This window comes from Mytilus edulis, chromosome 1 (genome assembly GCF_963676685.1).
Source record: "Mytilus edulis chromosome 1, xbMytEdul2.2, whole genome shotgun sequence".
NCBI classification, from domain to species: domain Eukaryota; kingdom Metazoa; phylum Mollusca; class Bivalvia; order Mytilida; family Mytilidae; genus Mytilus; species Mytilus edulis.
The window spans coordinates 58,171,256-58,199,220 of NC_092344.1; the positions used below are offsets into that span (position 1 = coordinate 58,171,256).

Below are 27,965 nucleotides of genomic sequence, written 5' to 3' on the forward strand. Positions count from 1 at the left end.
GATGATGATGATGATGATGATGATGATGATGATGATGATGATGATGATGATGATGATGATGATGATGATGATGATGATGATGATGATGATGATGATGATGATGATGATGATGATGATGATGATGATGATGATGATGATGATGATGATGATGATGATGATGATGATGATGATGATGATGATGATGATGATGATGATGATGATGATGATGATGATGATGATGATGATGATGATGATGATGATGATGATGATGATGATGATGATGATGATGATGATGATGATGATGATGATGATGATGATGATGATGATGATGATGATGATGATGATGATGATGATGATGATGATGATGATGATGATGATGGTGGTGGTGGTGGTGGTGGTGGTGGTGGTGGTGGTGGTGGTGGTGGTATACTACTGTTGCCTTTTTAAATACAAATCTAAGCGATGGGGTTCATTTTTCAATTTCCTATAACTAATGATAGCATATCTGGGAAAGCATTTCTAACCTTCAATCATAACCTTTCTTGATTCGGATAGTTACATTATGTCAACGGAAAAAAATGCGTTACGGGTTTTGAAAAATGTGCTTCACAAATTTTGAAGTTATTTCGAATAGACGTATTTTTTTACAGTCATTCCTTATTTATATCCAGTATATAAGTAAATATTTTCTAGATTAGTATCAATATGATAATTGGGATGTAAAGTATAAATCATGAATTAATCCGTATTGGTAAAGGGAAAATTCATTAAAAGGAACGTATTTAAAGAAAAGGGAGATAACCGCAACATATTATTCGTAAACAAAACGTATTTACTCTTTATTTAGCAAATGCAATATGCAAGAATTGAATGCACGATTGTTAAGGTGTATAGCTATTATAAAAAAAAATATATGCATATTTCGACACAAAAATGCACATCAAAGAATGTAATCTTCTTTCCGCCAACAATCTTGCATTCTGTATCATTAAACAGTAATACATAATTGTATCTCCGCAAACAAATTGTTGATCTGTATATATATAGGAAGATGTGGTATGAGTGCTAATGAGACAACTTTCCATTCAGGTCACAATTTATAAAAGTAAACAGTTATTGGTCAAGGTACGGTCTTCAACATCTCTGTCTTCTTATCTACCGGTGTAAATTGTAACTTCCCCTTAAACTACTGGGCAGATATTGTTGTTCAAAATTAAATGAATGACATATTGAACAATCATTTATTAAATGCTTGTTTTACTGAATGGTTTAGTTAGATAAATATTATCGTTTACCTCCTATTTTCTATATTAATATTATACTTAAACCCATAGTCGTAAAATATGATCGTCATACTAGATATAAAAAATGACTCAAAATTAGAGTTAGTTTAGAAATAAGCTATCCTTTACATGATGAAGACAAAAATGTGGCAAAATAGTTTAAAAATGTTTTATTAATAATCTCGATATATTGGATGGATGATATATTGCAAAGGATTGAATTTGTTCGACCATCTTTTTATAAAATGATACAATGAAAAACTTCCTATTTCAACATCATAAAAAACTTCGTAACTACAGGGAAAGTCAAGAAATGAGATTTTTAGCCATAGCACAATCTTATAGCAGGATTGTTTTTTTTCTAAAGGGTGAAAAATTCATCAACTTTTGCATAATTAACAAACGGAATAATCGGTGTAGCTTGAATTTAAGCGTACTTGTTGCTTGCAGTCGAACTAATTCAGCTTTGTTTTTCTGCTTCTGAATGCTTAGTTTTTAAGTATAAGACTGGTTTCGTGTTAACTATAATAAAACAAATAATTGTCTATTGATAAAATGCTTTTAAACTGTTTTAACCACACGAGGAGGTTACATAAAACCGATTTCAGTTTTCAGGAAATAAATGTTAAACCAGTTATAAACGAGTTCGCTACATGTTAGAAGAAAAAAAACCAATAAGAAGGTCCATCAAACCTACAACTTCGCCATGATTGCTATTTTGTTTCCTAGGAAAACAGTGGTTTTTGTTTTGTCAATGATTAAAAACGACTTCAAGGTGATAATATATAAATATGTTTCAAACATTATATCATACATGTTGTACAATTACCTTCTGGTGTTGCATATGCAATTAAGAAATCTGCTGATGGGTGATCAGAACATGTACTTGTTGGTAATACACAATTCTCTTTTTCCTGTATTGATGGTACTGAATCAATGACATCACGGGGTCCTGAAAAACGTTTTTAACCGATGCTACTTTAAACAACACACTTTGTGAATTAAATGTAATAAAATTACTGCTTGATCATTTTTCTTCTTAAACATTTTAATTGTTGTATTTCCAAAGTTAAAATTTTGAACCTGATACAGCATTAGTAGTCAACTGAAATGCATGAATTATCCCAAGTATTTACTTTATTTTTCATTCTACTATAAGAAAGATTATCTTATAGTGAATAAAAATTGAAAATGAAAATGGCAACAACATAAGACCAGATAACAGCAAAAAGTCACCAATCGGTCTTCAAGATATCGAGAACATTGCATATTCGACCCCCACCACCACCACCAAACACATACATCTTTATAGTTTATTGATTTGCCTTAGCGTTGAGTATAGAACATTCATCAAACATTCCATAAAAGAGGATATACAAAATTACTGATGTTTACTATTTTGTTGCACCTTCCTAACAAAGGAAGTCACAAACTAATACAGGTGCTATTTGTACAATGAACGAATGACCGACAAAAGTTATTAAAGGTTATAAAAAGTATTTTGTCTTTGTGAACATTTACTGATGTTTTATTTCACCGCCTGAGACACAATGTATTCTCAAACTCATTGATTATGGACAATATTGGATAATTTCAGTGAATTTAAGTTCCAAAGAACATTTAATATACATACTTGAAGAGGGAATTGTTGGTAATATCTGAGCAAACGATTACATTGATTCTAAATCTAAGAGCCATCTTTATTGTTTATAATGCAATAAAGACACTTTTAGTTAAAATATGCAGCTAACAATATTGAATTTTATATTTTTATAAAAAGTAAACATTGGTTATAAAATAAGTTCCAGACATAAATAAGACATAACGATAACAGCAAAATCTATATATAACATTGAAAAACACTAGTTTGGATCAGTTTATAAATGTTTTGAATTACGTTTCCGTAATTAATAATTATGGAAATTCAAACTTTCGGGTCTCATTATTTATCTGTATTATGCAAATATATAACCAAAACACATATTTTTTTTTTACAACAAATGGTCATGGATTGCACTTCTTTTGCCATTTTGACACGTTAACAAATAATTTGAAAAGGATTGTCGAATACTTAAAATGAAATAAATCTTAATCCCTGAATTTGGAATTAGAAAAATAGAGGGTGAAGCTACTAAAGGGAAATTCAAATTCACAAGATAACAACGCCATGGCTACAAAAGAAAAAAAACGACACAAAATCAAATATTAAAGACTGAGCAAAACAAAACCCACTAAAAATGTAGGTAATCGCATGTGCTTTGGAAGGGTAGCAGATCCTGCTCAACATGTGGTACCGTCGTATCGCTCATGTGAGAACAAACCCGATCAATATCGGGGAAAGGTGAGTAGGGAGTGTAGTTACGGCATTTGATATAAATTCACTATCATCTTTGAAACGAATATTCGATAATGGTAAACCAACATTGTTCTTTGCTTACAATGCGTCCAGTTTTTGATTCTCATTTATAAGGATTTTTCTGACACTTACCATCTTTTACATCCAATTTCAGTTCAGTAAAATTACTGACAGAGGACACCTCGTCGTGTATGACTTTACATCTGTACTTTCCTTGGTCACTTTCTACCACTTTCTTTACAATGAGGGTTTGTACGATTTTCGAGCTTTGTAAGGAGTATTTATCTTGGTTATCTGTTTCTGTTATACGGTATTTAGCTCCAGCCTTATGCATTTCCCAAAACACTTGTTTTATTGGTTTGTCAATTTTAACAATACATTCCATCTCAACCTGCTTACCAGACTGAACCAAGTGAAGAGTTTTCTCTATTGAAGCGGTTTCGACTGTATTGAATAAAACAAAATGTAGAATTTACATTACCATGTGATATTTGATTTCAAGAAAGTAATGACAGTTAAACATTTGTTCATTTTCTTTATATAAACTATGAACTAAAACATGTATATCTGTACAAACTGAAATATTACTTCAGAATGATGAGTCATCCTTGTAAATCGTTAACAACTATGTTGTTACGTTGAACACCATCCATGAGCACTAATATGAATATCTTTATATAACGTCCGATTGTAGGGCAATAGGATTGCCATCAAAAGAAAAATATATCAAATGAAAAAAAAAACACTTTGTAATATAGAAAAGAAGATCTGGTATTATTGCCAATGAGATAACTCTCCAAAAGAGACCAAATGGCACAGAAATAAACAACTATAGGTCATCGTACGACCACAATGAGTAAAGCCCATACCACATAGTAAGCTATAAAAGGCCCCGAAATGACAATGTAAAACAATTCAAACGAGATAACTAACTGCCTAATTTATGTACAAAAAATGAACGGAAACCAAATATGTAACACATAAACAAACGACAACCATTTAATTTTTTACAGGCTCCTAACTTGGGACAGGCACATACATACAGAATGTTGCGGGGTCCTAACCCTCCCCTAACCTGAGACAGTGGCATAACAGTACAATATAAGAACGAAACATAAAAATCATTTGTAAAAGGCTCAACTCATCAGATACATAAAATACAAATTTGACAGGGTCGGGTACTTGTACATCCCAACAATAAAAAGACACTAAGTACAGATCTGAGAGTACTAGCAGTTACTGACATCTAGTTCAAAACCACAAACAACTGATAAAAATAAGCATGCATCTATGACTTAATTATCAATCAGTACACAACCATCATCCGATGTATTTAGTGTAAAGACGTCATAAACAGTCAGAGAAAAAAAAAATACCTTGTGCATGTTTTACTCACTCGGACACATTCCGCTTTCCCTTTCTCAATTGTAATATACCACAGAAGCAAACTTATCAACATCAAGACAAAAACTAAAATCAACCAGACAAAATTTAATCGACGAGAAAAAAGAAATATGACGAAATGACATGCAACATGCATCGAAATACTATAAAGTAGCTAAATAATAACAGTAACCCATTCAAACAAAGGGTAAACCCAGATGTTACGGTGCGTACACCTTACCACATACTAGAAAGATTAATTACTTAAACCTTTAAATTTGTTTACCGTTCATTAGATTTAATTCATCAAATTTGAAAAGTATTGATAAGCTTTATAAAATTATTCTTTTGCACAAAAAAAACTTCATCGTGTCCATCGCGAATTTATAAAAAAAAATGGCGTTTAATATTTTTTTATTATATTTTATAGATTCCAATGAAATAAAAGATTTTCTTATACCCAACAAAGATCTTAAACTCCGGCTGGATCGAATGTATTCAATTGTTTTTCAAAGTTCGATTAAGATACTTTATTCATTCCATGAATAAGTTCATGGTATGTTTGTCAAAAGGTTTAAGAAAATATGTGTCTTTAACAAACAAATATTCTCCCATTTGCAGATTAGTTCAGACTGTCTGGTATGCGCATTTTAATAGATTATCAAAAGTTACAATTTTTTATCAGCTTTTTTTATACATCTTGTAGTTATTTTGCTGTTTGTGACCAATTCAAGTGCAATGCCGATATGCTTGCAAACAGCATACACACATGATGTGCATGCATAGTCGTTAAAAAAGTAAAACAACAAAAGTCCTGTACTCCTAGGAAACCCGAAACGAAAAGTTGAATGATTAGCATCATTTAGTTCAATCGTTCTTGCTAAATGTTATTTTCGACAATGCTCTAAACGAACGAGATTTCCAAAGTTTTGTGATCATTTTTGACTATATTTTGTGGTTTTAATGCTCCGAAATCATTTTCTTTTTAAATGTCAATAGTATATCTCCTATAAAGCAATATATCATAGATACCAGGAATAAAATTTGTATTTACATCAGACGCGAATATCGTCGATAAAAACAATTTGTTAGTTTTATATTCTTACCTGAACGACAGGCCTGAACAAAAACTAGTCTTGGTTTTCCTTGTAGAACTTGGCAATTAGCAGTCGAGAAACAATCTGTTAGTGCTTTTATTTCAACAGGCAAGCAATCAACTCCAAATACTTTTGTCCCTACGCCGTGGCTCATTATGATTAAAATGACACATTCTGCGCGATCCTCATCTACTAACTCTTTAGCCTCTCTGCGGAGGAACGAAAGCATTTCCTTTAAATGAAAAACAAAAGTGTAGAAAAATCTTACTATTCATTAGAATTTGTTGAGATAAAAGGTAAAAATGTGTTGCTAACAAATATCAGCATCAGTATCAATATGTCGGTTTTTTCGATTTTTGAGTGTAAATGTTCCTCTGCTTTTTTTTGCTCCTTTTTAACTTAAAATTGGGTTTATCTTGAGGATCGACTTAATAAAGATAATGAAAGTTAAAAAATCAAACGCCAGAGGGACATGTGGATGTGTAATAAAGAAAACTTTACCCTTTCAGAATATTGCCAATGAATGGTAATAGACTGTATTTCGGTAAACGATGAAATAAAATAGGGATCAACCATGAAAGTTAGAAAATTCAATTAGATACTCTGTTCCGTATGTTCAATAACCTTAAAAAAAAAGAAAAGAGAAAACGAAGAGAGAATCGCGTGAACAAGCATTTTTGTTATTTTGAGCATGTTAAGTGTTTAAAAACTGAAATGTCTACTGTCTGTAATAGATAATTGAAACTCGATGTAAAATAGATTCACTTCATTCCTTCATTCAATGCAATTTAGTTCTCAGCATAGTTTTAATATTTTTATTTATTGTTGAAGACATTGATTTGGTGACCTTCCAATGTCATTCTTGGGGAAATCCTGTTTCATTAAAATTTGTCATTAATTGTTACTCATATCTTACTTGGGCTGTTAAATTAGTCTTAGGTATTACAGTAAAATGAAGTTCTGTGAATAATTTTGTCAAATTATCTGCATCCTTATTAGAAGCTTCCCGATGTAACAATTGCCCATGAAAATCGACATTGTTGATAACAAAAACTTTTCCTCGGCAATCGTTCTGAATCTTGTAAACGTCCTGCAAAATATAAAGCAAACATTTGAAGGAATTGGAAGTATGGACAGTACTACGAACGTTTCTTCAATGATTGAAACTCATTGTAGTTTATTATGTTATAAGAATTAGTATGGTTTATATTTACACGTGTTTCACTATATATGTCTTGTCTTTCCCAATCTTAATAACATGTGGATTTCAGCTCATACAAAATTAAACTCAGTGTATAGTATAGATAATATACTCATCTTATGTCGGAACATTATCTTGTTTTTTGATACTTATACTAACATACATTTTGACTACATATAAATTAAGAACGTCCTTATGTTAAATTAAAAAAAAAGATGGAATTTAAAATTGGTAGAGACTGGCGTCCATATTCGCCATGTACACATTTTCGCCGTTGTTGTTTTTTGACCAGGTGATAGCGCGTGTATTTCCGTGTTTTTTTTTGGTGGTCAAATTGGAAACTGAACGCTTACAACTTTTGCTCAACATGAATATATGATAGATGCATGTTATTTTATCAAATTTTGCAATTGTATAATGTAAGTATGATCGATAGGACATCATTGACGATAACAATACAAATCTACTATAAGTCAGAAGAGCATCAGTTAAAAAAGGCTAAACACATTTTGGAGCTCCTTGTCGAAATATTATTTTTAAAAAGGGGTACGAAAAGGTTCACTCGGTCTTGTACCTGATATTTGCATTGGTATTTTTTAGGTCTCAAATCAAAAGAAAAGACATCTAGAATTAGATGATATTTTGATGAATGACCTTTTACAAATGTTTTATGAGATATTGTAGTCTTGAATGAAAAGAAAATGATGTGTGTTATGGGAGAAAATATGTTATTTTGTATCGTCGGAAAAAACAGAAACATCTGACAAAAAAATCTTAAACTCACCAAAGTACATTCTTAAGTATTTCTATCATATCAGCATTTCTACTAAGGATAGCTAATAGAAATCATGTTTAACAACAAACTTCCTCAATTTATTAAAGTTCTATAATTGTCTCCATTTGTTCGATTCAATACATGTTTTCTAACATTTACACCCATGTCTCGCATGTTTGACTCTAGTTTTGATTTGTAGTTAAACTCATCATAGATACCAGGACTAAATTTTGTATATACGCCAGACGCTCGTTTCGTCTACAAAAGACTCATCAGTGACTCACAAATCCAAAAAAGTTAAAAAGGCCAAATAAAGTACGAAGTTGGAAAGCGTTGAGACCAAAATTCTTAAAGTTTTGCCAAATTCAGCTAAAGTAATTTATGCCTGAGGTAGAAAAGCCAGTATTTCAAAAAAATTCAAAATTTTGTAAACAGTTAATTCATAAATATAACCATATCAATGATAATTCATGTCAGCACAAAAAGTGCTGACTACTGGGCTTATGATACCATCATCTCTACTTAAATTAACCAAGGAAAACAGTTTTTAACCTAATACTATCTTTTATCCGGTACGATGACTGAACATTATCAAACACAGTAGAGGTAGATTTAAGTTTGTGGGTTTTTTTGTTGCTTTTTGGGGGGGGGGGGGGGGTTATTTTTATGATAGTTAAGATTTACCAAAAAAAACACTACTGTTTCGATCATGGGATAAAATATTTACTACAACTATTTTAGATTTACTCTCATCACGACTGCATTTAATATCTCGTCGAAATCTACGAATGACAATGAATCCGCAGTAACCATATATTATCAATGTGGCTGTCAAAAAGTCCAGAATTCTCATAAATCACATGTAAAACCAGTTTGTAGGGGGAGGTGAAAATCACTTATTTTTTGTAATTTTTTTTAATACTTTTTCTTATTTCCTTTCACAAAGAACGCAAACAAACATGATAACGTTTTAGAATATTTTGATATTCAACAGTTTATATGTGGCCCAAATAACAAAGTGCAAGTGAGAATCGGTTTATTCATTTTGTAATATGAGCTCTCCTACCTCTTTTCCATATTCGTGAATATACCACGGACTCTTTTTATCCATTATTTTGATTACATGATCATCCATCATTGTACTGTTCTCTTCAATCTTTGGAGGCCATTCTTTGGACAACAAGCAAAGTCAATATGTAGTGATCATATAATTTGAAATAATATATTAGAAACAAAATAAAAGTTTGTTACATACCACACATAGTGGAATAGTATATGTTACTATTTGAAAATTGGAAAATTTGATTGTATAAACCTTTTAAAGATTGCCAGTGGTTTGAGGGACCATTTTTTAAAGTATGAATTAGAAAATATTTGGATAAAAATGTTACTGAATGAAACCAGAAGGACCCTAGATGATATCAGATATTTGTAACTGTATGAACAAATATCGCAAACTGCACTTTTGTAAGTATTTTTACTCTAGATATTAGACTGAGAAAAGTTGTCTTGATATATTGATTCTTATATAAATTTGTACATGATGATAGTCTAATAGCACCATATGTAAAGGAGAGAAGGATTAAACCATCTAATAACAGGGAGATGAGATATGATCGCCAATGAAACGACTATCGAACAAAGTTGAGATAAAATGGACATATAAGCGATTATAGGTAACCGTATGGCCTTCATAACAATCATCTGTTTTAGTTTAGTTTGAAAGTTAATCTAGAAAACCAGCATGTTTTTTTTTAATTTCTAGACAGATGTAATGAGTATCGGAACAACCATTAGCATTTTTGAAGGGGTGAGGACTTGTGGGATATTGAAATGAATATTTTGCCCTTGTAAGAATGGAACAACATCTAGATTTTTGCTGATTGCCAGCAGGGATGGGGTAATTGAAAATGTAATGATAATTAAGTGTAATGCATTACAATTTTCCATGTAATTGAATGTAATGTGTAATTGAGCATTTTTTTAATTACTTGTAATGGTAATTTAATTAATTACAATGAAAAAAGCATGTAATGCTCAATTACTTTTGAATTACATTTCAATTACATGTACTTTTATGTTGTAAATGATAAGGATTTATGTTTAATAATATAAATTGTAAAAGTATATTTATTTTTCAAATATTGATATCACATATACTTTCTGTAATTTATTCTAAAGTTTTTATATTACTTATTTGACCAACAGAATTTTTTTCTGAATAGTCTTATGATTTGAAAAAATACATATGTTTTTAAGAAAGATCTTTAACTAAATAGATTGAAAAGTAATAAATCACCATGTTAAACAAAAACAAAAAAATGTGTGAAAAATCTTTATGAGATAAAATTGAGAACGGAAATGGGGAATGTGCCAAAGAGACAACAACCCGATCATAGAAAAAAAAACCACAACATTTAGTTGTTTTAAAGAGTTTTAAACATTTAGAGAGTTCATTTAGAATTTAAATTTACTGCACATAATCATTTTGTCAAATTAGTATACATAAAAGTTAAGGATTATAGAGATCAAAATTAACAGCTGTAAAAACAAACAGCAATTAATCAGATTAAAATGTCCAGGGGCAATGCCACTATTACATGTATTTTATCTAATTAGCAAAATATTGCTGAGATATAGACATTATATACATTGTTTGCTCTAAAAATTATTTTCAATGTTGTGACAAGCATACCTTTTAATAATTATGAAGTGAATTTTTTTTTATTTATTTATAATTTCTTTATTCATGCTAGTTTAGTTTTTTAAATAACTTCATTTCTGAGATGTCAAAATACCCCTAAATGTATTGGCAAGTTAATATGAACTAATTTCCTCTTCTATTGACACATCTACTGATTATGGAAGTATAATACCTCTAGGTTATAATCAAGCGATATATGCCACATTAGCTCCTATAGAAATACTTTTGAGAATGGCTGTCAAAATGTACAGACCAGAGAGATGCAGACTAAATGACAAAACATTAAAATTACTCATGATTATCAAATGCAACGCATAAACTATGTTTACATGAATATTTTACACATACATTATACATACATGTATAATATTGGTTAACAAATATTATGATGAAATGTAATGTGTAATTTAATTAATTACTTTAGTAAAGTAATTGTAATTTAATTAATTACATTTTAAAAACTGTGTAATGTGTAATTAGTGTAATTGACCATTTTTGCAATGTAATGTGTAATTTAATTAATTACATTCCAATGTAATTGACCCCAAGTCTGATTGCCAGTATTAAAATATGACAATGAGTCTCTTTTGGACCCCACGATTTATCTTTTACGTTTAACTGGCTAAAAAAAAAAAGGGGGGGGGGGCTTTCATTTAGGTCAAAGAATTTTTTCCCCTCTAGATTCAAAAACCTTATTCATTGTTTAGAACAACCAAAAACATTTTCTTATTTAAAATTGAGTGCTGAATTTCATAACTTTTTATCAAAAATAAATATTTGTGATAACTCCCTCCTGAAAAAAAAATGTTTGGATCTATATAATCCATGTCTGTTTGAGATCCATTTCATAAGATTCTTTATAGTTACATTTTTTTTTATCAGTCCCGGAGTAGATTATAATTTTCTTTTAATCTTTGAGAATTATACAATTTGTTTTTATGTTAAAATAATCACTTTATAATTTTGATGAAGAAAATCTATTTTAATTCATTTTGTTTTAATTAAAATGATGATTTTCACTTTCATCTATCAACAAACTTTTTAAATTGTTGTGGCTTGATTGGTCAACTGATAAGTTGTCAGGCTGATTACAGGTGAAGCAGTATTTTTCCATATGGCAGTTGCGTGTACCCTGGGGTGTGGAATACCTTAATTTTATGGGGAACATCCTGTCCACGTGTAATACGTAATATATATTTTAACAGATGACATAACATATTTTTTCCCCTGTTAATTCAAGGATTTTTATACTATACTATACAAGTCTTTCGAATAATTAGGCTACAATCATACTTTGCTATTTATAAAAAAACACATTTTGGTACAATAATTATTTACCAAATTAACATTGAATATTATGAATGTAGAATGAAATATGTCTACAGTATAAATGGTTTTAGTAATTATTTATAAGATTAAGAATTAATACTTGTAATTATTTAAAAACCCATATTTAAATTGTAAAACTCAGAATTGTCAAGACACAATTCAAAATGTTCAGAATATGTCAAACCATATTGAGAAAAAAGAAGAATGTCGAGAATATGCCGAGATATTTCAAGACAGTATTCAAATGTCAAGAATTTGTCAAGAAATTTTAAGACAATACTCAGAATGTCGAGAATATGTCGAGAAAATTTCATACAAATTTAATAAAATGAGAATTTGTCAAGAAAAATTAAGACATACGTCATACTTTTGAAGAATGTCGAGTAAAAATTCATGCAAATTAAAGACAAAAATGGTCTTTTCAGATTTTTGTAGTGTTAATATCTTTTAAATCGCACCACATGTCCTTAGAATTTTTATTCTCGTCAATATAATCTTTTTACCATCAATGCAATAACCTAGCCAAAGCTTTTGTTATTTTCAATATACACCAGAAACAAGTATGCTGTATATTAAATGCATATGTGGAACCAACATTGACATTCATCAATACAATGAAATATATATAATCATAATCATAATTGGAGTATTGAATAATTAGCTTGCTTCATTGGCTAAAATAAAAGTCTTACTAAATTTAAGGAACTTTAGTTAAAATCTCAAAAATAATTTAGAAAAAAACCAAATCAAGGTTAACAACAACAAAATCGACGGAAACTCTTGTAGCCAGAAATGGACCTAAGCTATGCATTTTCATGAATCCCCGACATGCGAATATACTCTCAATATATAACAATAAGAAATTAGAAACAATTTGTGAAATTACAGATCGAACTACTTTTTAGTGCTTAATATTTCAGTCGTTCTTCCTCATTACTATGTTGAAAGTGTTTTTTGGGCAAGGAGAACATCCCTTTCAACAAAATCCGTACAGTGTGTCTCAATCAGTAAAGTTGTCCCATTGGCAATCATACCACATCTACATATTGTGGTTACCAGTGTTCAGAATTGCAAAATGCGAATGTATGCATATAATGGTTCAAAATGATGTTCTAGTTTTACTTTTATTAAGAACACTTAAAGTCAAACAATTGAAAACAAAGGATGTAATATATAATTTGATTAGTTGTTCCCATTCCAACTCAATGCGAACGCCTTTTTAATATCCAAGGAAGAATATAACATGGATAAAGTATTATACCGCTCTTCAATAGTTAATCATGGATTAGGAAAAACAAAATATGGGTTTCAAACTAAAACCGAAGTAATATATCAACCATAAGAAGCAATTAACGGAACAACAGAAACACTGACGCACATTTGAAGATTTCCGGTGAGACCGAATAGTTTCAGAAAAGAAGAACAACTCACCTTTTGGTTCTGTCATATTTTCAATTCTTTCAACTGCTCTGACATAGGGTGAAAGAACTTCTGCAAGGTCTCTGTTCTTAGAGTCGAGAAATGCCCTATGAAGAGCAGCGACACCTTTCTGTCCTCGCCTATCTAAAGTGTCCAGAATCAATCGCGTTTTTGGCTCTGTTTCAGAAGTTTGCTTTGATTATGGAAAACAAAGAAGGAATAATAAGTTGATGATAGAAATGTAATAAAATGTATTCTAATGTTTGTTATTCATTGTAATCGTAATAACCTAACCAAAATGATTCAATAGATTAAATTTTGTACAAAAAAATATATTTAAAGTTTAAAATAAAAACGCATTGAATTACAGTTTACATTGAAGCTTCTCATGTTACATTAAACTTTCCTATTCTAATTGTGGTAAATGTTCAGAATACACATTTAGAATACGTCAACTGCGAAATATAACTTGTCAACAAATAAATGTTGATGGCAGTATCATCCAATAAAAAGGGCGTACATGTCGCATTCCACTAGAATGTTTTTATTAACTTACTGTAATTTCGTCACGCATTTCCTCAGTGAAAATATTCATTCGATACAATTGATCTGCAACTTCTACAGGATTTGCTAAACCTTTCACGATCATAACTCTATTCTTCTTAAATGCATTTTTCCATTCATAATTATTACTGCCCATTTCTAGAACAGACAAATATATATGAAACATACTGAAAGAAACCCATGAATAATAAAATTAAAATCATAGTTATGATTTTAAATATTCTTTTAACACCCAGTCTTTGATAGAACCATGCGAAATGCCTATGAGTGGGTCCACATGATATGTCAACCAAATGAAATGAAATTTTGCACACATGTTATGATAGTCAAGAGAAAAAAAATTCTAACTTTAAAATTTTATTTTAAGCTATTTTTAGATTTTACAGCGCCATCTACTGAAAATGCCTGAATTTCCAAATAAATCAACAAAAATATCACAATTTTGTTGCTCTGAATATGCTAGATAAGGTAATGTTTAACTCGTATTTGAAGTGATTTTTATAACAAGCACCATTCGTCCTTGGAAACTAGACAAAATGTTAAAGCTTGAGTATTGCTTAATTTTGAGGCTGACCGGTCCAAAAAGGGCATTTTGGGCATATTTTGGATACTTGGTGAAAAGATCATCAAAAGGACATTAAATCTCATAAAGTACTTTTAATTTTTAAATGTTTTAAATATTTCTATAAAGGTTTACATGTGTACTATAAGTTTTATGATTTTTGAGCTGGGGTCTCTTACACCGTTACCATGGCAACGGAATAAAAATGGGTTATTTTCATATATTTTCCAAAATCATCTGTGTATTTAATCATGAAAACTTATTTATCTTTTGACACTATCTCATGATATTTGGCATGAAGGTGTATGACAATAAGACAGAATGTCTCATAAAATGAAAACTGCCAATTGACCTTGACCTTTGACCTCAAGGTCAAAATATTTGATTTCCCCCCCGGTTTTTTTTTACTAGACCACACATTTTTCCCTTCTTTGAAGATTTTTTTAATACTTGACACAATGCCAGCACCTAAATATGATGTGTTGTGAACCATGGATAATGACCTTGATATTTGACCTCCAAGGTCAAATAAAAGGTCATGGTCAAATAGGTAATTCTTTATATCAGCCTAAAACATAACATTCTGTCTTGACATGTCAATATAACAGAGAAGTGTACTGATTGCTTATGAGACATCACAATTAAAATGAAGGGGTAGTAAGCAATTTTATTCTATAGGCCACAAAACGGACAAGACCGTTGCAGTACAGCTGAGGGTTTTCCCTGTGGTCATGTTCTGCTCCCTCATATAATGATGTTACTGTTCAGATTTATCTTTTAAAAAAGTTGAGAACCGAATCCGTAACCCATATTTAATCTTAATTGCCTTTCTAGTTCATCATGGGGGTCATGCCCTGCCCTCTACATACAATTGATGGTTAAATAGCTTGAAATATGTTCATATTCCTACCTTAAATCATATGTATTTTTTCAATCAGACCTTAGAGTACACCAATGATGTTTTTTCTAGAGTTGGCTCCCCTTATATACACTGTTCATGTATCCACCTATAAACTATATACTTTAATAATTTTATATCATGACTAGACCAATTAAGTGTACCATATATTATGTTACTCATGTCCTAACCCCTCGACTCTACAGGGAAGACATTAGTTTTGATTCACTAAAACAGTTCTAACGAGTAATAGTTAAATTTTCAAAAAAATCGTAGAATCTTAGGTTAATGCAAAAACTTAAAATTCTGCAAATTCAGAAATTAACGTTTGTAATAATATTATAATTGCTTATTCATGGTGTCCGTCAAAAATGCGAGATAAATCGAAGCAAATTTAAATTACACTGTAACAGAATATTGTACAAAAATGAAAATGCAACTTTGGTTATATAACAGCCTATGCCATATAGAGTGTCGGGTTTCCCAGTTTGTTGCAGATCGTGTAGCGACCAATGTGTGTACAATTTTTTGGCTGGTTAACTTCTGAGATGAAATGTTGTATCCTTGATATAAATATACCCAATATCTATTATTGGTGTCCTTCTCAGCATCAAATTGCAGCTGGGATATATAAATGCAGTTCAATGTTGTATCCGAGCATCGGTTCATATTGTAAAGTATCTAGTATAATTAATCGTTATGTGATCTAAATTCATGCCATTGCTTTCTAAAGATAAATGGTCGAGGCTGAAGATGAGCCCAGTTCAAACAATTCGAAAACATGATCGATCTTATTCCAAACTAAAACTAGTTATACAAGATTCCCATGTTCATAGTCTACAACAACACGACTTAACTTTATCTCCATCTAATTTCTCGATTTTGTTTAACAAATGCATGACAGAATTTGTGTCCTTCGACGACAACTACAGGTTTTCTTCTATCAGACTCTATTCTAGTGTTTTACCCATTTACAAAAGTAAAAACTGACCTGGCTAAGTAGACTTAATTAAGTTCAATTAGACTTGTGTATCTTGACACTTGTCAGAAAATATACTTTTGTTTTCACATGTCATAAAATTAAGTAGACCTAATTACGAATTAAGTTCAATTAGAGAAAAAAGATAAATATTCCGTATCAACATCACAAATAATACATGATGGTCTTGATGTATAGATTATGCGTACTGACGTTGTTTATCATCTTAACAACGTGCAATATTGTTCTTTCATTTGTCTTTGTTCTATTTTTAATATTACTTTACTGTTGAATTGTTTTCTTAACGTGGTTCGGTACTTATGTAACGTGTTTGGCTTATGAACTTTATGTTCGTATCCGTTTTCACAGAATCTGAGATACTCCAATATCAATCTTTTAATTAACTCCAAAACCTAACTACAACTTGGAGGCTTTACTTAAAACTACAAGACCAACTTTGAAACTTAACAAAGAAATAACACTATTTACACAAATAACTTTGTATCAAAAAGTAGTCTGAAAACTAGAACCTCAATTTATCCTTGATCCTTTCACTGACTCCGAGGTCCCAACTGATTTGACAAACAATTATATTAAACTTAAGAACAAGCTTCAAAAATCCTAGGTTCCTGAAACACCTAGTTATGAGACACCCAGTCTCTGAGACAACTAGTCTCTGAAGCACCTAGTTCCTGAGACAACTAGTGTTGAAGCACCTAGTCTCCGGAGCACCTAAGTCACCATTATTACAAGCTATCTGTTCGAGGGACTGCGACCATTCCCAAGAGAAATTACAGCTTCGGAACAACCCGGTAGCTTGCCACAATCGTAAAGACTTCAAAAAACCGCTTGCTTCAAAACCGCAAGCTTTCAACTCAAACTAGGTTTACAAACTTTCCTTTAAACTACTTTATTGGCTGGTATTCACTTTCCGATGTTCATCCGTCGACGGTCAATTACTAAATGAGCGAACTCGCACTATATAAACCAGTGTCTTTATTTACTAAGAGCGCGGACCTCGAAGAGAGCACCCTAGCAACAATTAACGCGTCTCGTAACAACCGAGGATAAAAGGATGATTTTATATGTAGTTTTCGTTAACGTATTGTTCAAATGGGTAATTAATCATGGATTACAATTCAACGATAAATTACAAATATTGTCTTATGCCTAAACTGCATTTTTGAAACACTTATACATCCCGTATATGTGTTTGTATTATCTTTCATTTTTGCTGGTGTGTTTTGTATATGCGACCTTTTGTGTTTCTTTGGTTTTTATAAAGTGACTCTGTACTTGAAAAGATCCTGTCGGTATGTTATTGTTCTATTATATGTCATTATGTTATATTTCTATTATAAATTAGAAAATACGTTGAACCACAAACGTCAAAATTATTTTATCGCGTAGTGGAATGAACCATTTGTAGATTCTTTTAAGTTCTATAGAATTTTTGGACTATTTTAAATCTCGGTCCATTTATGAAATTAATTCTTTCATCCTTTTGATTTTTTAACCCTGTATGCTAACATTGCCCATGTGAGATTTTAAAATTGTTTGAATAAACATTGAACGACAAAAATATGTGATGTATACATTTTCTGACGTCAGACACGCGAAGCAATTAATGTGTTTTTAATTTGATAGATGCTTTTGTGTTCTGTTAAATTGTTTCTTTTAAAATTGTAACACGATGATGACGGCTGTATCCATATTTTGACTATTTTATTTAGTGTGTCTGTTTAGTTCACGCATCATTGTAAATATAACGGAATTTGATGAGACTGTCGTACACAGTTGAGCGGTTTAGCGCTATAAAACCAGGTTTCGTTCACTATTTTCTACATATGAAAATGCCTGTACCAAGTCAAAGTTTTAGTATATCAAATTTGTGTCAAATCGGTGAAAAGGAATTGGTAAGCTGATGCCCCTTGAATACAAATGGATATTGTTTAGTCTTAGATGCATAAATCTCGTTGATTTTTTTATTAGTTGTTAGTGGCGTTGAACTAACTGTCAGATAACTGCGAGTACTCTCAGATCTGTTCATTGTGTCTTTTTGTGTCGGGATGTATAAGTACCGGGCCACGTCCACTTGTATTTTTGTCCATCTGATGAGTTAAGCCCTTTTCAACTGATTTTCATAGTTCGTTCTTATGTTGTACTTTTATACCACTATCCCAGGTTATGGAAGGGTTGGGATCCCGCTAACATGTTAAACCCCGCCACATTATTTATGTATGTGCCTGTCCCAAGTCATGAGCCTGTAATTCAGTGGTTGTCGTTTGTTTATGTGTAACATATTTGTTTTTCTTTCATTTTTTTCACATAAATAAGGCCGTTAGTTTTCTCGTTTGAATTGTTTTACATTGTCTTATCGGGGCCTTTTATAGCTGACTATGCGGTATGTGCTTTGCTCATTGTTGAAGGCTGCACGGTGACCTATAGTTGTTAATGTCTGTGTCATTTTGGTCTTTTGTGGATAGTTGTCTCATTGGCAAATCATACCACATCTTCTTTTTTATATTGTCCTTTGTACTCTATACAAGATTTACGTTGATTTGAGTGTCACTGATGACAATTATAAAGACGACGTGTGCATCCGGCGTACAAATTATAAATCATTGGGTCAATGATCGGTTCATTTCCCAAAACATTTTACTGAAAAAAGAATTGTTTTAAAAAGAACGTTTTAAAATAATGAACCTATATTCATTAAAAATCGGCTTTACCTGTGTGGAATCTTCTTAAAGCCTCGGTCACACCTTACCGGATAGCTCGAACGGACGCCTAACGGATAACTATTTTTCAATCCGTTCGGTTTCGTTTCCGTTTTGTATCCGTTACGTGTCCGTTATATATCCGTTGGAGGTCTGGAAGATAAATTCACCAACGGACTTCTACCGGACGTTTAACGGATAAAACGGATGAGAAACGGACTTCTACCGGATGTATAACGGATAAAACGGACGATGAACGGATCTGAAACGGATAAATGCAAATCGAAAATTTCGCGTCAGAAATGACAATTATTGGTATGTCAGATTTCTTAAAGGCACGTCTTCACAAGCAAGCAGTTCTTATTCAGGCCAGGCACTGCCTTTTGGCGGAATTTTGAAGAATAAACCAAAACCAGTTACACAGAAACATTTTGATCATATATGCGATTTACATGTATTATTATTGTCGCCTTTGATTTTTCCGTATATCATTCATCCGTTTTATCCGGTATGCTTCCGTTAGGTGTCCATTTTAGGTATAACAAAAAGGTACCCCTGACTTTAAAACATGACTTTTTCTAGTTAACAACAGTTATTAAGTGCAGTACTTATATCATATATTCCCAATCGATCACCAAAACATATAACAACTTAGATCAAACGAAACTTTTTTCGATTCAATATAAATTTTCTGTTCTGAATATGTTCTACCACAACTTTCCAGTGTAAACTGAAAATTAAAGGATCCTTTATAAAACGGTCTTTAGAACATAATCAGATTTCAACTTCATTTCATGCTACTTTTGTGTTTTAAAAAGTTAATACTATGTATTGTGGTGAATCCCGGTATTTTAAAACTGCATACCCCTAGGAGTCTGTGTCGCTCACCTAGTCTCACCAGGGCTCTAAAAAGTCCTCCTTTTAGGGCCGTCGCTTTTAAAGAGTGACAATCTGCTAACTATATCGACAAAATTTCTAGAATCTAGTTCAAATTTGAATACTTACAGTGTGAATCGGAATTGCATTTCATGAACTGAAAATAATACACGTTAAAATAAACTACGCGTAACGACTTTTATTTTCAATATACAATTCTTCCTTTTTGCATTATTTGTACTCTCACATTTAGAACCCGACTTTGTTTTACAAATACACAATGTGTTTACCAAGGTGAGACAGATTGTATCTACGTACTTGAATGATTCGTTGTATATTTTCACTGGAATCTGTAAGCAGTTTATACTGTAATTCCCTCTTCGATTGTTGTTAAAATACTTGTGTCTTATTTCTAAAATAAAAATGCATCCCTACATAGTTAACATATGTTTAATCTCGCATGTTAAAGAGAAAAAAATGTATACATATACACATCAGTCATATCGTCAGATAGTGATCATATTATATCTTTACACACCATAAATAAACATTTAAATGTTTGGCCTCGAGCATCACTTAGGAGACATTGATTGTCGAAATGCTCATCTGGTCCCTAAGCTTTGACATGAAGTAAATACTCATAGAAGATCTGCAAAACCTTACTAAAGCCATCTCTATCAATAAGATGTGGTAAGAGTGCCAATGAGATAATTCTCCATCTAAGTCACTATGCATAAAAAGAGGTCGGCTTACTACGAACAGAAAGCTACGAAAGGCTCCAAAATGACTAGTATGAAACAATAAAAACGGACAAAACGGAAGGTCTAATATGTAAACAAAAAGCTAGAAACGAGAAACACCAATGAACCACACCTGATTCGTCCAAAAAGCGACAACCACTGAACAACAGATTTGTCTTAAAATAAAAAGGTATTAGTAGGAATTTGAATGATTTCAAATTTTATGTAAAGCGCCGATTCACTATTATTCCTTGTAATCTTTGTTTAGGATATATAAGTTGCACAAGCGGAATAAACAGGTAAATAATATAGCATTGTTCCAAAAAGGTAATACGTCCCATCAAATTTTTAACAAAATAAATGTCGTTGATCAACTTCTGATATTATATCTTAAGTATAGATTTAAGTTCTTAACTTAAAAGGAGTAAGTTCGGTAAGTGCCATATTTGGCCCCAATTATAAAGTTCATGGTTACAAGACAAAAATTGTTATAAGTTGCCTTAAAGACATGTGAAAAAGTTAAACAAAGCTGTTTTTGTGAAAGTTTAATTCTAACACAACGATTTTTACATTCCAAAACGGTCAAGATAAGGGATTTTTGTGAAATTTGACAAAATAAGCGGGATTTCAATCAAATAAAGGACCAGGAAACATAGAGCGCAGGCGTCGACAAGCTTAATATTCAAATAAGACATGTTAAATGTCTTCACAAACATTATTTTAAAAGATCTTTGGTGTCGACGTATGCGCTCTATGTTTCCTGTCAAATAGTCTTTGGAAATTTACCCATTTTCATTGATTTTGTTCGTGAAAAATCAATATGAGTACAACTTGTGACGTCATAATGAAACGCAGAAACGTAAAATTTTAAACAAAATTGCTTATATCCTATCTCGTCAATGTATTAGCTATAATTTATCGTGATATTGGTCAATAAATCCGAATTTGAAATTTACGCTAAAAAGTGGGTCATTTTAGGACCTTATCGAACATACTCCTTTACATGCTAATCATGAATATTGCCTTGTAGGTAAGTTAGGTATTTAAAATAAAATAAAAGTCCAAATTCACAAATGTATCTTTTGATAGAAAAACCGTACCAATAACAAAATTAAAAAAAAAATTCATTAAGGTACATTGCATTTAACAGAATTAATCAACACAAGGTTTCTTAGCGTTTATTTTGAATGGTCGTCATCATGAAATTTCAAATCCTGAACTCTTGAAGGTGATACAAATATTATCAAAAGGTGGTAGATGATTTCAACAGAAGTTTTAACTATACAATGTGGTCATCTATATTGCGGAACGTAGCCAGATAATGCTAGCCTCTTTCAATTCTTCCCTAGACAATCCCTTAAAAAGGCTGTTTCACCTGAGTAAGAAAACGGTTCGCAACAAGAAGTTGATTCCTATTGAATGGGGCGAATTTTATTTTGGAACCTAATGTCCTTTATAAAAATATTAACAAAACAAACTTTAGACCATACAAACTAACAGAACGAATGGAAAACCAGCTGTAATAGTTTCCACTTTAACAAATTGTATTCGTTCGAATAATTAAGATAGTATGTGAAGTTTCAAACAATAGTTGCGTCAATAGAACACTCTTAATACTTTAAAAAAAATCCATTGTCAATTTTTCAATATAGCATGCTCTCACTTTTATATTTTCACATACGCAAATTCAGAAAATAAATTTGCAGCATTTTATATGAGTCAACAATTTTAATAAAATTGTTACTTTCAAGAAAAAAAACCCGTCATTGTTTCCAAGGACTTCAAAGGCCAAATTCGGTATGTTTTATTCATATTAAGTGGAAAATATCTCAACTCTTTATCTCTTTATTTAAAAAAAAAATCATCATTTGATAGTATGCTTTCTCACATTTAATATTAAACATTTATAATAAACCTACTATTTCTTATGCCTGCACATCTTCCCTAATTATAATAATATTTAAAAATATATATATCAGTTAGAAATTGTATACGAGGTTTACCCAATGCAATGTACCCCGATTTAAAGGAATACGTTATATATAACTATTTGACCTAAAGAAAAATGTGTCATAGCAGATACAATTCAAGATTTTCAAAATAAAATGAAAATATAAATTAGTTTTACTTACATATCTATGCATACACATTCGTGTCAAAAATGACATTAGACAAACTGAAGTACAGTAAATCGGACGTTATATAGTCATGTCTTGGGATATTATCTTTACAAAGAAATCTTTCAGAAATGTTTACCGGGAATCATTAAGGTTCATAATTTAACCTTTTAAATTGCAACGTAATACCGTATAGGTAAAAGATAATTTAAATGTAGTCTGTTTAAATCTCCTATCTCTTTGTAAACAGGTTGATATAAAATTATTTTTACATTTCTTAGAAATATGTTAAAACTTTGCAACCTTCAACATATAGATTCATTTCAGCCATATAATTTTTACAACAAAACTATTATAATGAATGTATCCATACAAAGGCCCCTTCATATATACTGATATACATTTGCAGATAACAAATTTTGAATTTAATGTTTTTATACAATAATTAATTTCACAAAAGGGTTTATATAACATTCCAAGCAAATTAAAAACGGTTCAAATTTCTTTGCCTTTCGAATAAACACTTTTTTGGTGATGCGTGAGGTAAAACTATTTCATAGAAAAAAATAACATCAAACATGGAAAAATGACAAAACCAGTAGACCAAACAATAAAGTCAAAGCAAGACAAGAAATATTTGTTCTGAAATATACGCACTCTATCTAAGTCAAACTTCATTTCACCAAAACTACAATCACTTTTGCTTATCCTTTAATATTCACGATGATACTCAGTCGTTTTAATATAAGGCAATTTTATACGACTGACATTCAATTGAGAGGTTTAGGCTTTCAAACCATGTGTTCACCAACATTTTCTACATAAGAAAATATCTGTACCAAGTCAGGAACATGATAATTGTGGTCCATTCATTTGATGTGTTGGTGCTTTTGATTTTTCCGTTTGATTAGGGACTTTGAATTTCCCTCGGAGTTTTTTTTATGAATTTACTTTTTAAATAATTTAAAAACTGTAATCAACTAACTGAAAAATATGTTGCATGATCATTCTGTGTACAACATGTGTTCCTGGAACAAACATGCTAAATGCGCTAAACAAACAAGAGGACAATAACCCTGATAATTATACAAAGGGATAAATTGTATGTATGGGAACGCGTACATTAATTTTCAACACATTGCAGTTGTTGTAAGTTCTTTTATTACCTTACAAAATAATCTGTTAGAGTAACAGAATATAGGGTAAGATTGGATATGCTTTAAATTATATCAATATGATTTCATTTCAGCAGAGCTGTGCTTCGACCTGGTTGTGATATACTCTTGGAAATTATGGTGTCGAACGTTTATCAGATAGGTATTGTCATTGTAAGTAAACATTTTCAAAATTAAAATAAAGCAATTTGTATTTCATTTATAGAGTTGCATTATACATTTAAGTATAAGTTAAGTTTTCATTCTCCATCTGTTTTCTTCAAATGTATTGGATTTTTGGTAAAGATGTCTTTTAAAAAATTGATGTTGATTACAAAATATTAAAAAAATAGAAAAATTTCAAATGTTTGCTCAATTAAAAAAAAACAAATGTTACTAACTGTATCAATGAATTAGATCAGGAAACATTTGTTATTTTGTAACATATAATGAACACCAAAATAAACCAGATAGTGCTAGCCTCTTTCAATTCTTCATCAGAAAATGCCTTAAAAAGGCTGCTTCACCTGGGTAGGAAAACGGTTGGCAACAAGAAGTTGATTTCTATAGGAATGCGAATTTTATTTTGGAACAGAATGTCCTTTAAACAAATATTAACAAAACAAAAAAAAAACGAATTCAAATGTAAATGCAAAGATGGGGAAGGTCCATGAAAACTGACAAGACCAAACTTTAGACCATACAAACTAAAAGAACGAATAGAAAACCAGCTGTAATATTTCCCACTTTAACAAATTGTATTCGTTCGAATGATTAAGATAGTATGTGTAGTCTCAAACAATAGTTGCGTCAATAGAACACTCTTAATACGACTATTTAAATAAAATCCATTATCAATTTCTAAATATAGCATACTCCCACTTTTATATATCCAAATACGCAAAATCAGAAAATAAGTTTGCAGCATTTTATATGAGTCAACAATTTTAATAATATTGTTACTTTGAAAACAAACGTGATTGTTTACATGACCTTTAACTGCCAAATTCGGTATGTTATATTCATATTAAGTGGAAAATATCTCAACTCTTTCTTTAAAAAAAAAATCATCACTTGATGGTATGCTTTCTCACATTTAATACTAAACATGTATAATAAACCTACTATTTCTTGTGCCTGCGCATCTTCCCTAATTATAATAATAAAAACAAAAATATCAGTTAGAATTTGTATACGAGGTTTACCAAATGTACCCCGATTTACAGTATACGTTATATATAACTATTGAACCTAAAGAAAAATGTGTGATAGCAGATACAATTCAAGATTTTCAAAGTAAAATGCAAAATACAAATTAGTTTTACTTACGTATATACATGCATACACATTCGTGTCAAAAACGACATTAGACAAACTGAAGTACAGTAAATCAGACCTTATATAGTATTATTTTGGGATATAATCTTTACAAAGAAATCTTTCAGAAATGTTTTCCGGGAATCATTACGGTTCATAATTTAACCTTTTAAATTGCAACCTAATGATAATATATATGTATGTATTCATGTATACTGTATAGGTAAAAAAAAATAACTTAAATGTCGTTTTAGACTGTGATATTCAGACGAGGTATTGTATTCTGTTTAAATCTCTTTGTAAACAGGTTGATAAACAACTATTTTTTACTTCTTAGTAATATGTAAAAACTTTGCAACCTTCAACATATATATTCATTTCAGTCATATAAATTTTACAACAAAACTATTATAATGAATTTATCCATACAAAGGCACTTTCATATATACTGATATACATTTGCAGATAACGAATTCTGAATTTAATGTTATTTATACAATAACTAGATTCACAAAAGGGTTTATATAACATTCCAAGCAAATTAAAGCGGTACAAATCGTATTGCATCATCCTCTCGGATAAATACCTGTTTGGTGATGCATGCGTGAGGTAACAACATTTGAAAGAAAAAAAATACCATCAAACGTGAAAAAAATACAAAACCAGTAGACCAAACAATAAAGTCAACGCTAGACAAGACAAATTTCTTCTTAAATATAAGCGCTCTATCTAAGTAAAACTTCATTTCATCAAAACTACAATTTCTTTTGCTTACCCACAATACTCGATAACATTTTAATATAAGAGAATTTTATACGACTGACATAAAAGTGAGAGGTTTAGCGCATTCAAACAAGATTTTCACCAACTTTTTCTACATAAGAAAATGTCTGTACCAAGTCAGGAATATGATGTAGTCCATTCATTTGATGTGTTTGTGCTTTTGATTTTTCCGTTTGATTATGGAATTTCCGTTTTGAATTTCCCTTGGAGTTCATTATTTTTGTTAATTCACTTTTTAAATAATTTGAAACTGTAATCAAATAACTGAAACATATGATGTATGATCATTCTGTGTACAACATGGGTTTTTGGAACAAACATGCTAAATGCGCTATACAAACAAGAGGGGAATAACCCTGATAATCATACAAAAGGGATAAATTGTATGTATGGTAACGCGTACATTTATTTTCAACACATTGCAGCTTTTGTAAGTTCTTTTATTACCTTACAAAATAATCTATTTGAGTAACAGAATATAGAGTAAGAATGTATATGCTTTTAATTATATAAATACGATTTCATTGCAGCAGAGACCTGGTTGTGATATACTCTGGAAAATTATGGTGTCGAACGTTTATCAGATAGGTATTGCCATTGTAAGTAAAAAATTTCAAATTAAAGTAAATTAAAGCAATTTGTATTCTATTTATAGAGTTGCATTATACTTTTATTTTCATTATCCATCTGTTGTTTTCTTAAAATGTATATCTGTTATGTGTAATAACAGATATACATTTGAAGAAAACAACAGATGGATAATGAAAATAAAAGTATAATGCAACTCTATAAATAGAATACAAATTGCTTTAATTTACTTTTAAAGCAATATATTATATACTCTATATTATATACTCGAGTTTTGAATTTTGGGTACAGATGACTTTTTAAAAAATGGTGTTGATTACTAAATATTTAAAAAAAAAAATGATTTCAAATGTTAGCTCACTTAACATCGTATGTTACTAACTGTATCAATGAATTTGATCAGGAAACATTTGTCATTTTGTAACTTATAATAAACACCAAAATAAACCAAATATTACAGCCAAAATATCTAAATTGACGGATGACGATTGTCACAGTTATTCAATCAAATGTGATTATCTTCCGATGAAGTGCTGCTGCTTAAAAAGACACTATTGATCAAGTTCTGAAGGTTAAGTCGGCATTTTGAACATTTAACAAAGGCAGTCTTAGTTTGCTGGCCGTAGTATGTCATCTGAATCACGGTTGACCACGGATTTCCACCAATGACGGTTTCCTGAATATCGGCATTTATTCTTTGATTGTGAAAACCCGGAAATTATTACCGAAACTTACATTTTTTGTACTTAAGTATGCGAAATATGAAGCAGGTTTAACTAACTGAAAAACAACAGTCATTTCTGGTTTGATGTGGATTTCATATCGATTAGTCTTTGGATTTTCGTTTTTTTCCCAAATATGTTACCCGCTTTCGACTAATAGATTATTTTTTTCCATTTATATCTTCACCCTCTAATTATGGTAATCTTTTGCATTCTTTGCAGTTTTAGCCGTTAATGTTTTAGCACACAGGTAGCAGTTATTGTTAAGTAGTAAATCATTCAATAGTCTGTCGGTCCAGAAATAATAATGATATTACAATTCTGTATAAATTACACCGGAAACTTCAATAAAACTTTACTAACACGCCTGATTGAGAAAAAAAACTAATTGTTTAATGAATCTAACGGAGATACAAATG

General features: G+C 30.8%; 1 protein-coding gene and 1 long non-coding RNA gene across 2 annotated transcripts in view; one reads left to right on the forward strand and one right to left on the reverse strand.

Annotated features, from left to right (window-relative positions):
• Nucleotides 1-25,584, reverse strand: part of LOC139485663 (caspase-3-like) — a 34,480-nt gene extending 8,896 nt beyond the window's left edge. The window contains exons 1-9 of the mRNA XM_071270294.1: nt 25,466-25,584; nt 20,444-20,537; nt 14,083-14,228; nt 13,539-13,719; nt 9,141-9,244; nt 7,015-7,188; nt 6,108-6,330; nt 3,751-4,062; nt 2,092-2,214 (exon numbers count right to left, since the gene is read on the reverse strand). Coding sequence (XP_071126395.1) covers nt 2,092-2,214; nt 3,751-4,062; nt 6,108-6,330; nt 7,015-7,188; nt 9,141-9,244; nt 13,539-13,719; nt 14,083-14,226 — 1,261 coding nt within the window. The 5' untranslated portion in view covers nt 14,227-14,228; nt 20,444-20,537; nt 25,466-25,584. The remainder of the gene's footprint in view (nt 1-2,091; nt 2,215-3,750; nt 4,063-6,107; nt 6,331-7,014; nt 7,189-9,140; nt 9,245-13,538; nt 13,720-14,082; nt 14,229-20,443; nt 20,538-25,465) is intronic.
• LOC139485827 (uncharacterized) overlaps nt 1-27,965 on the forward strand; it is a 971,519-nt gene that overhangs the window by 766,421 nt on the left and 177,133 nt on the right. The window lies entirely within an intron of this gene.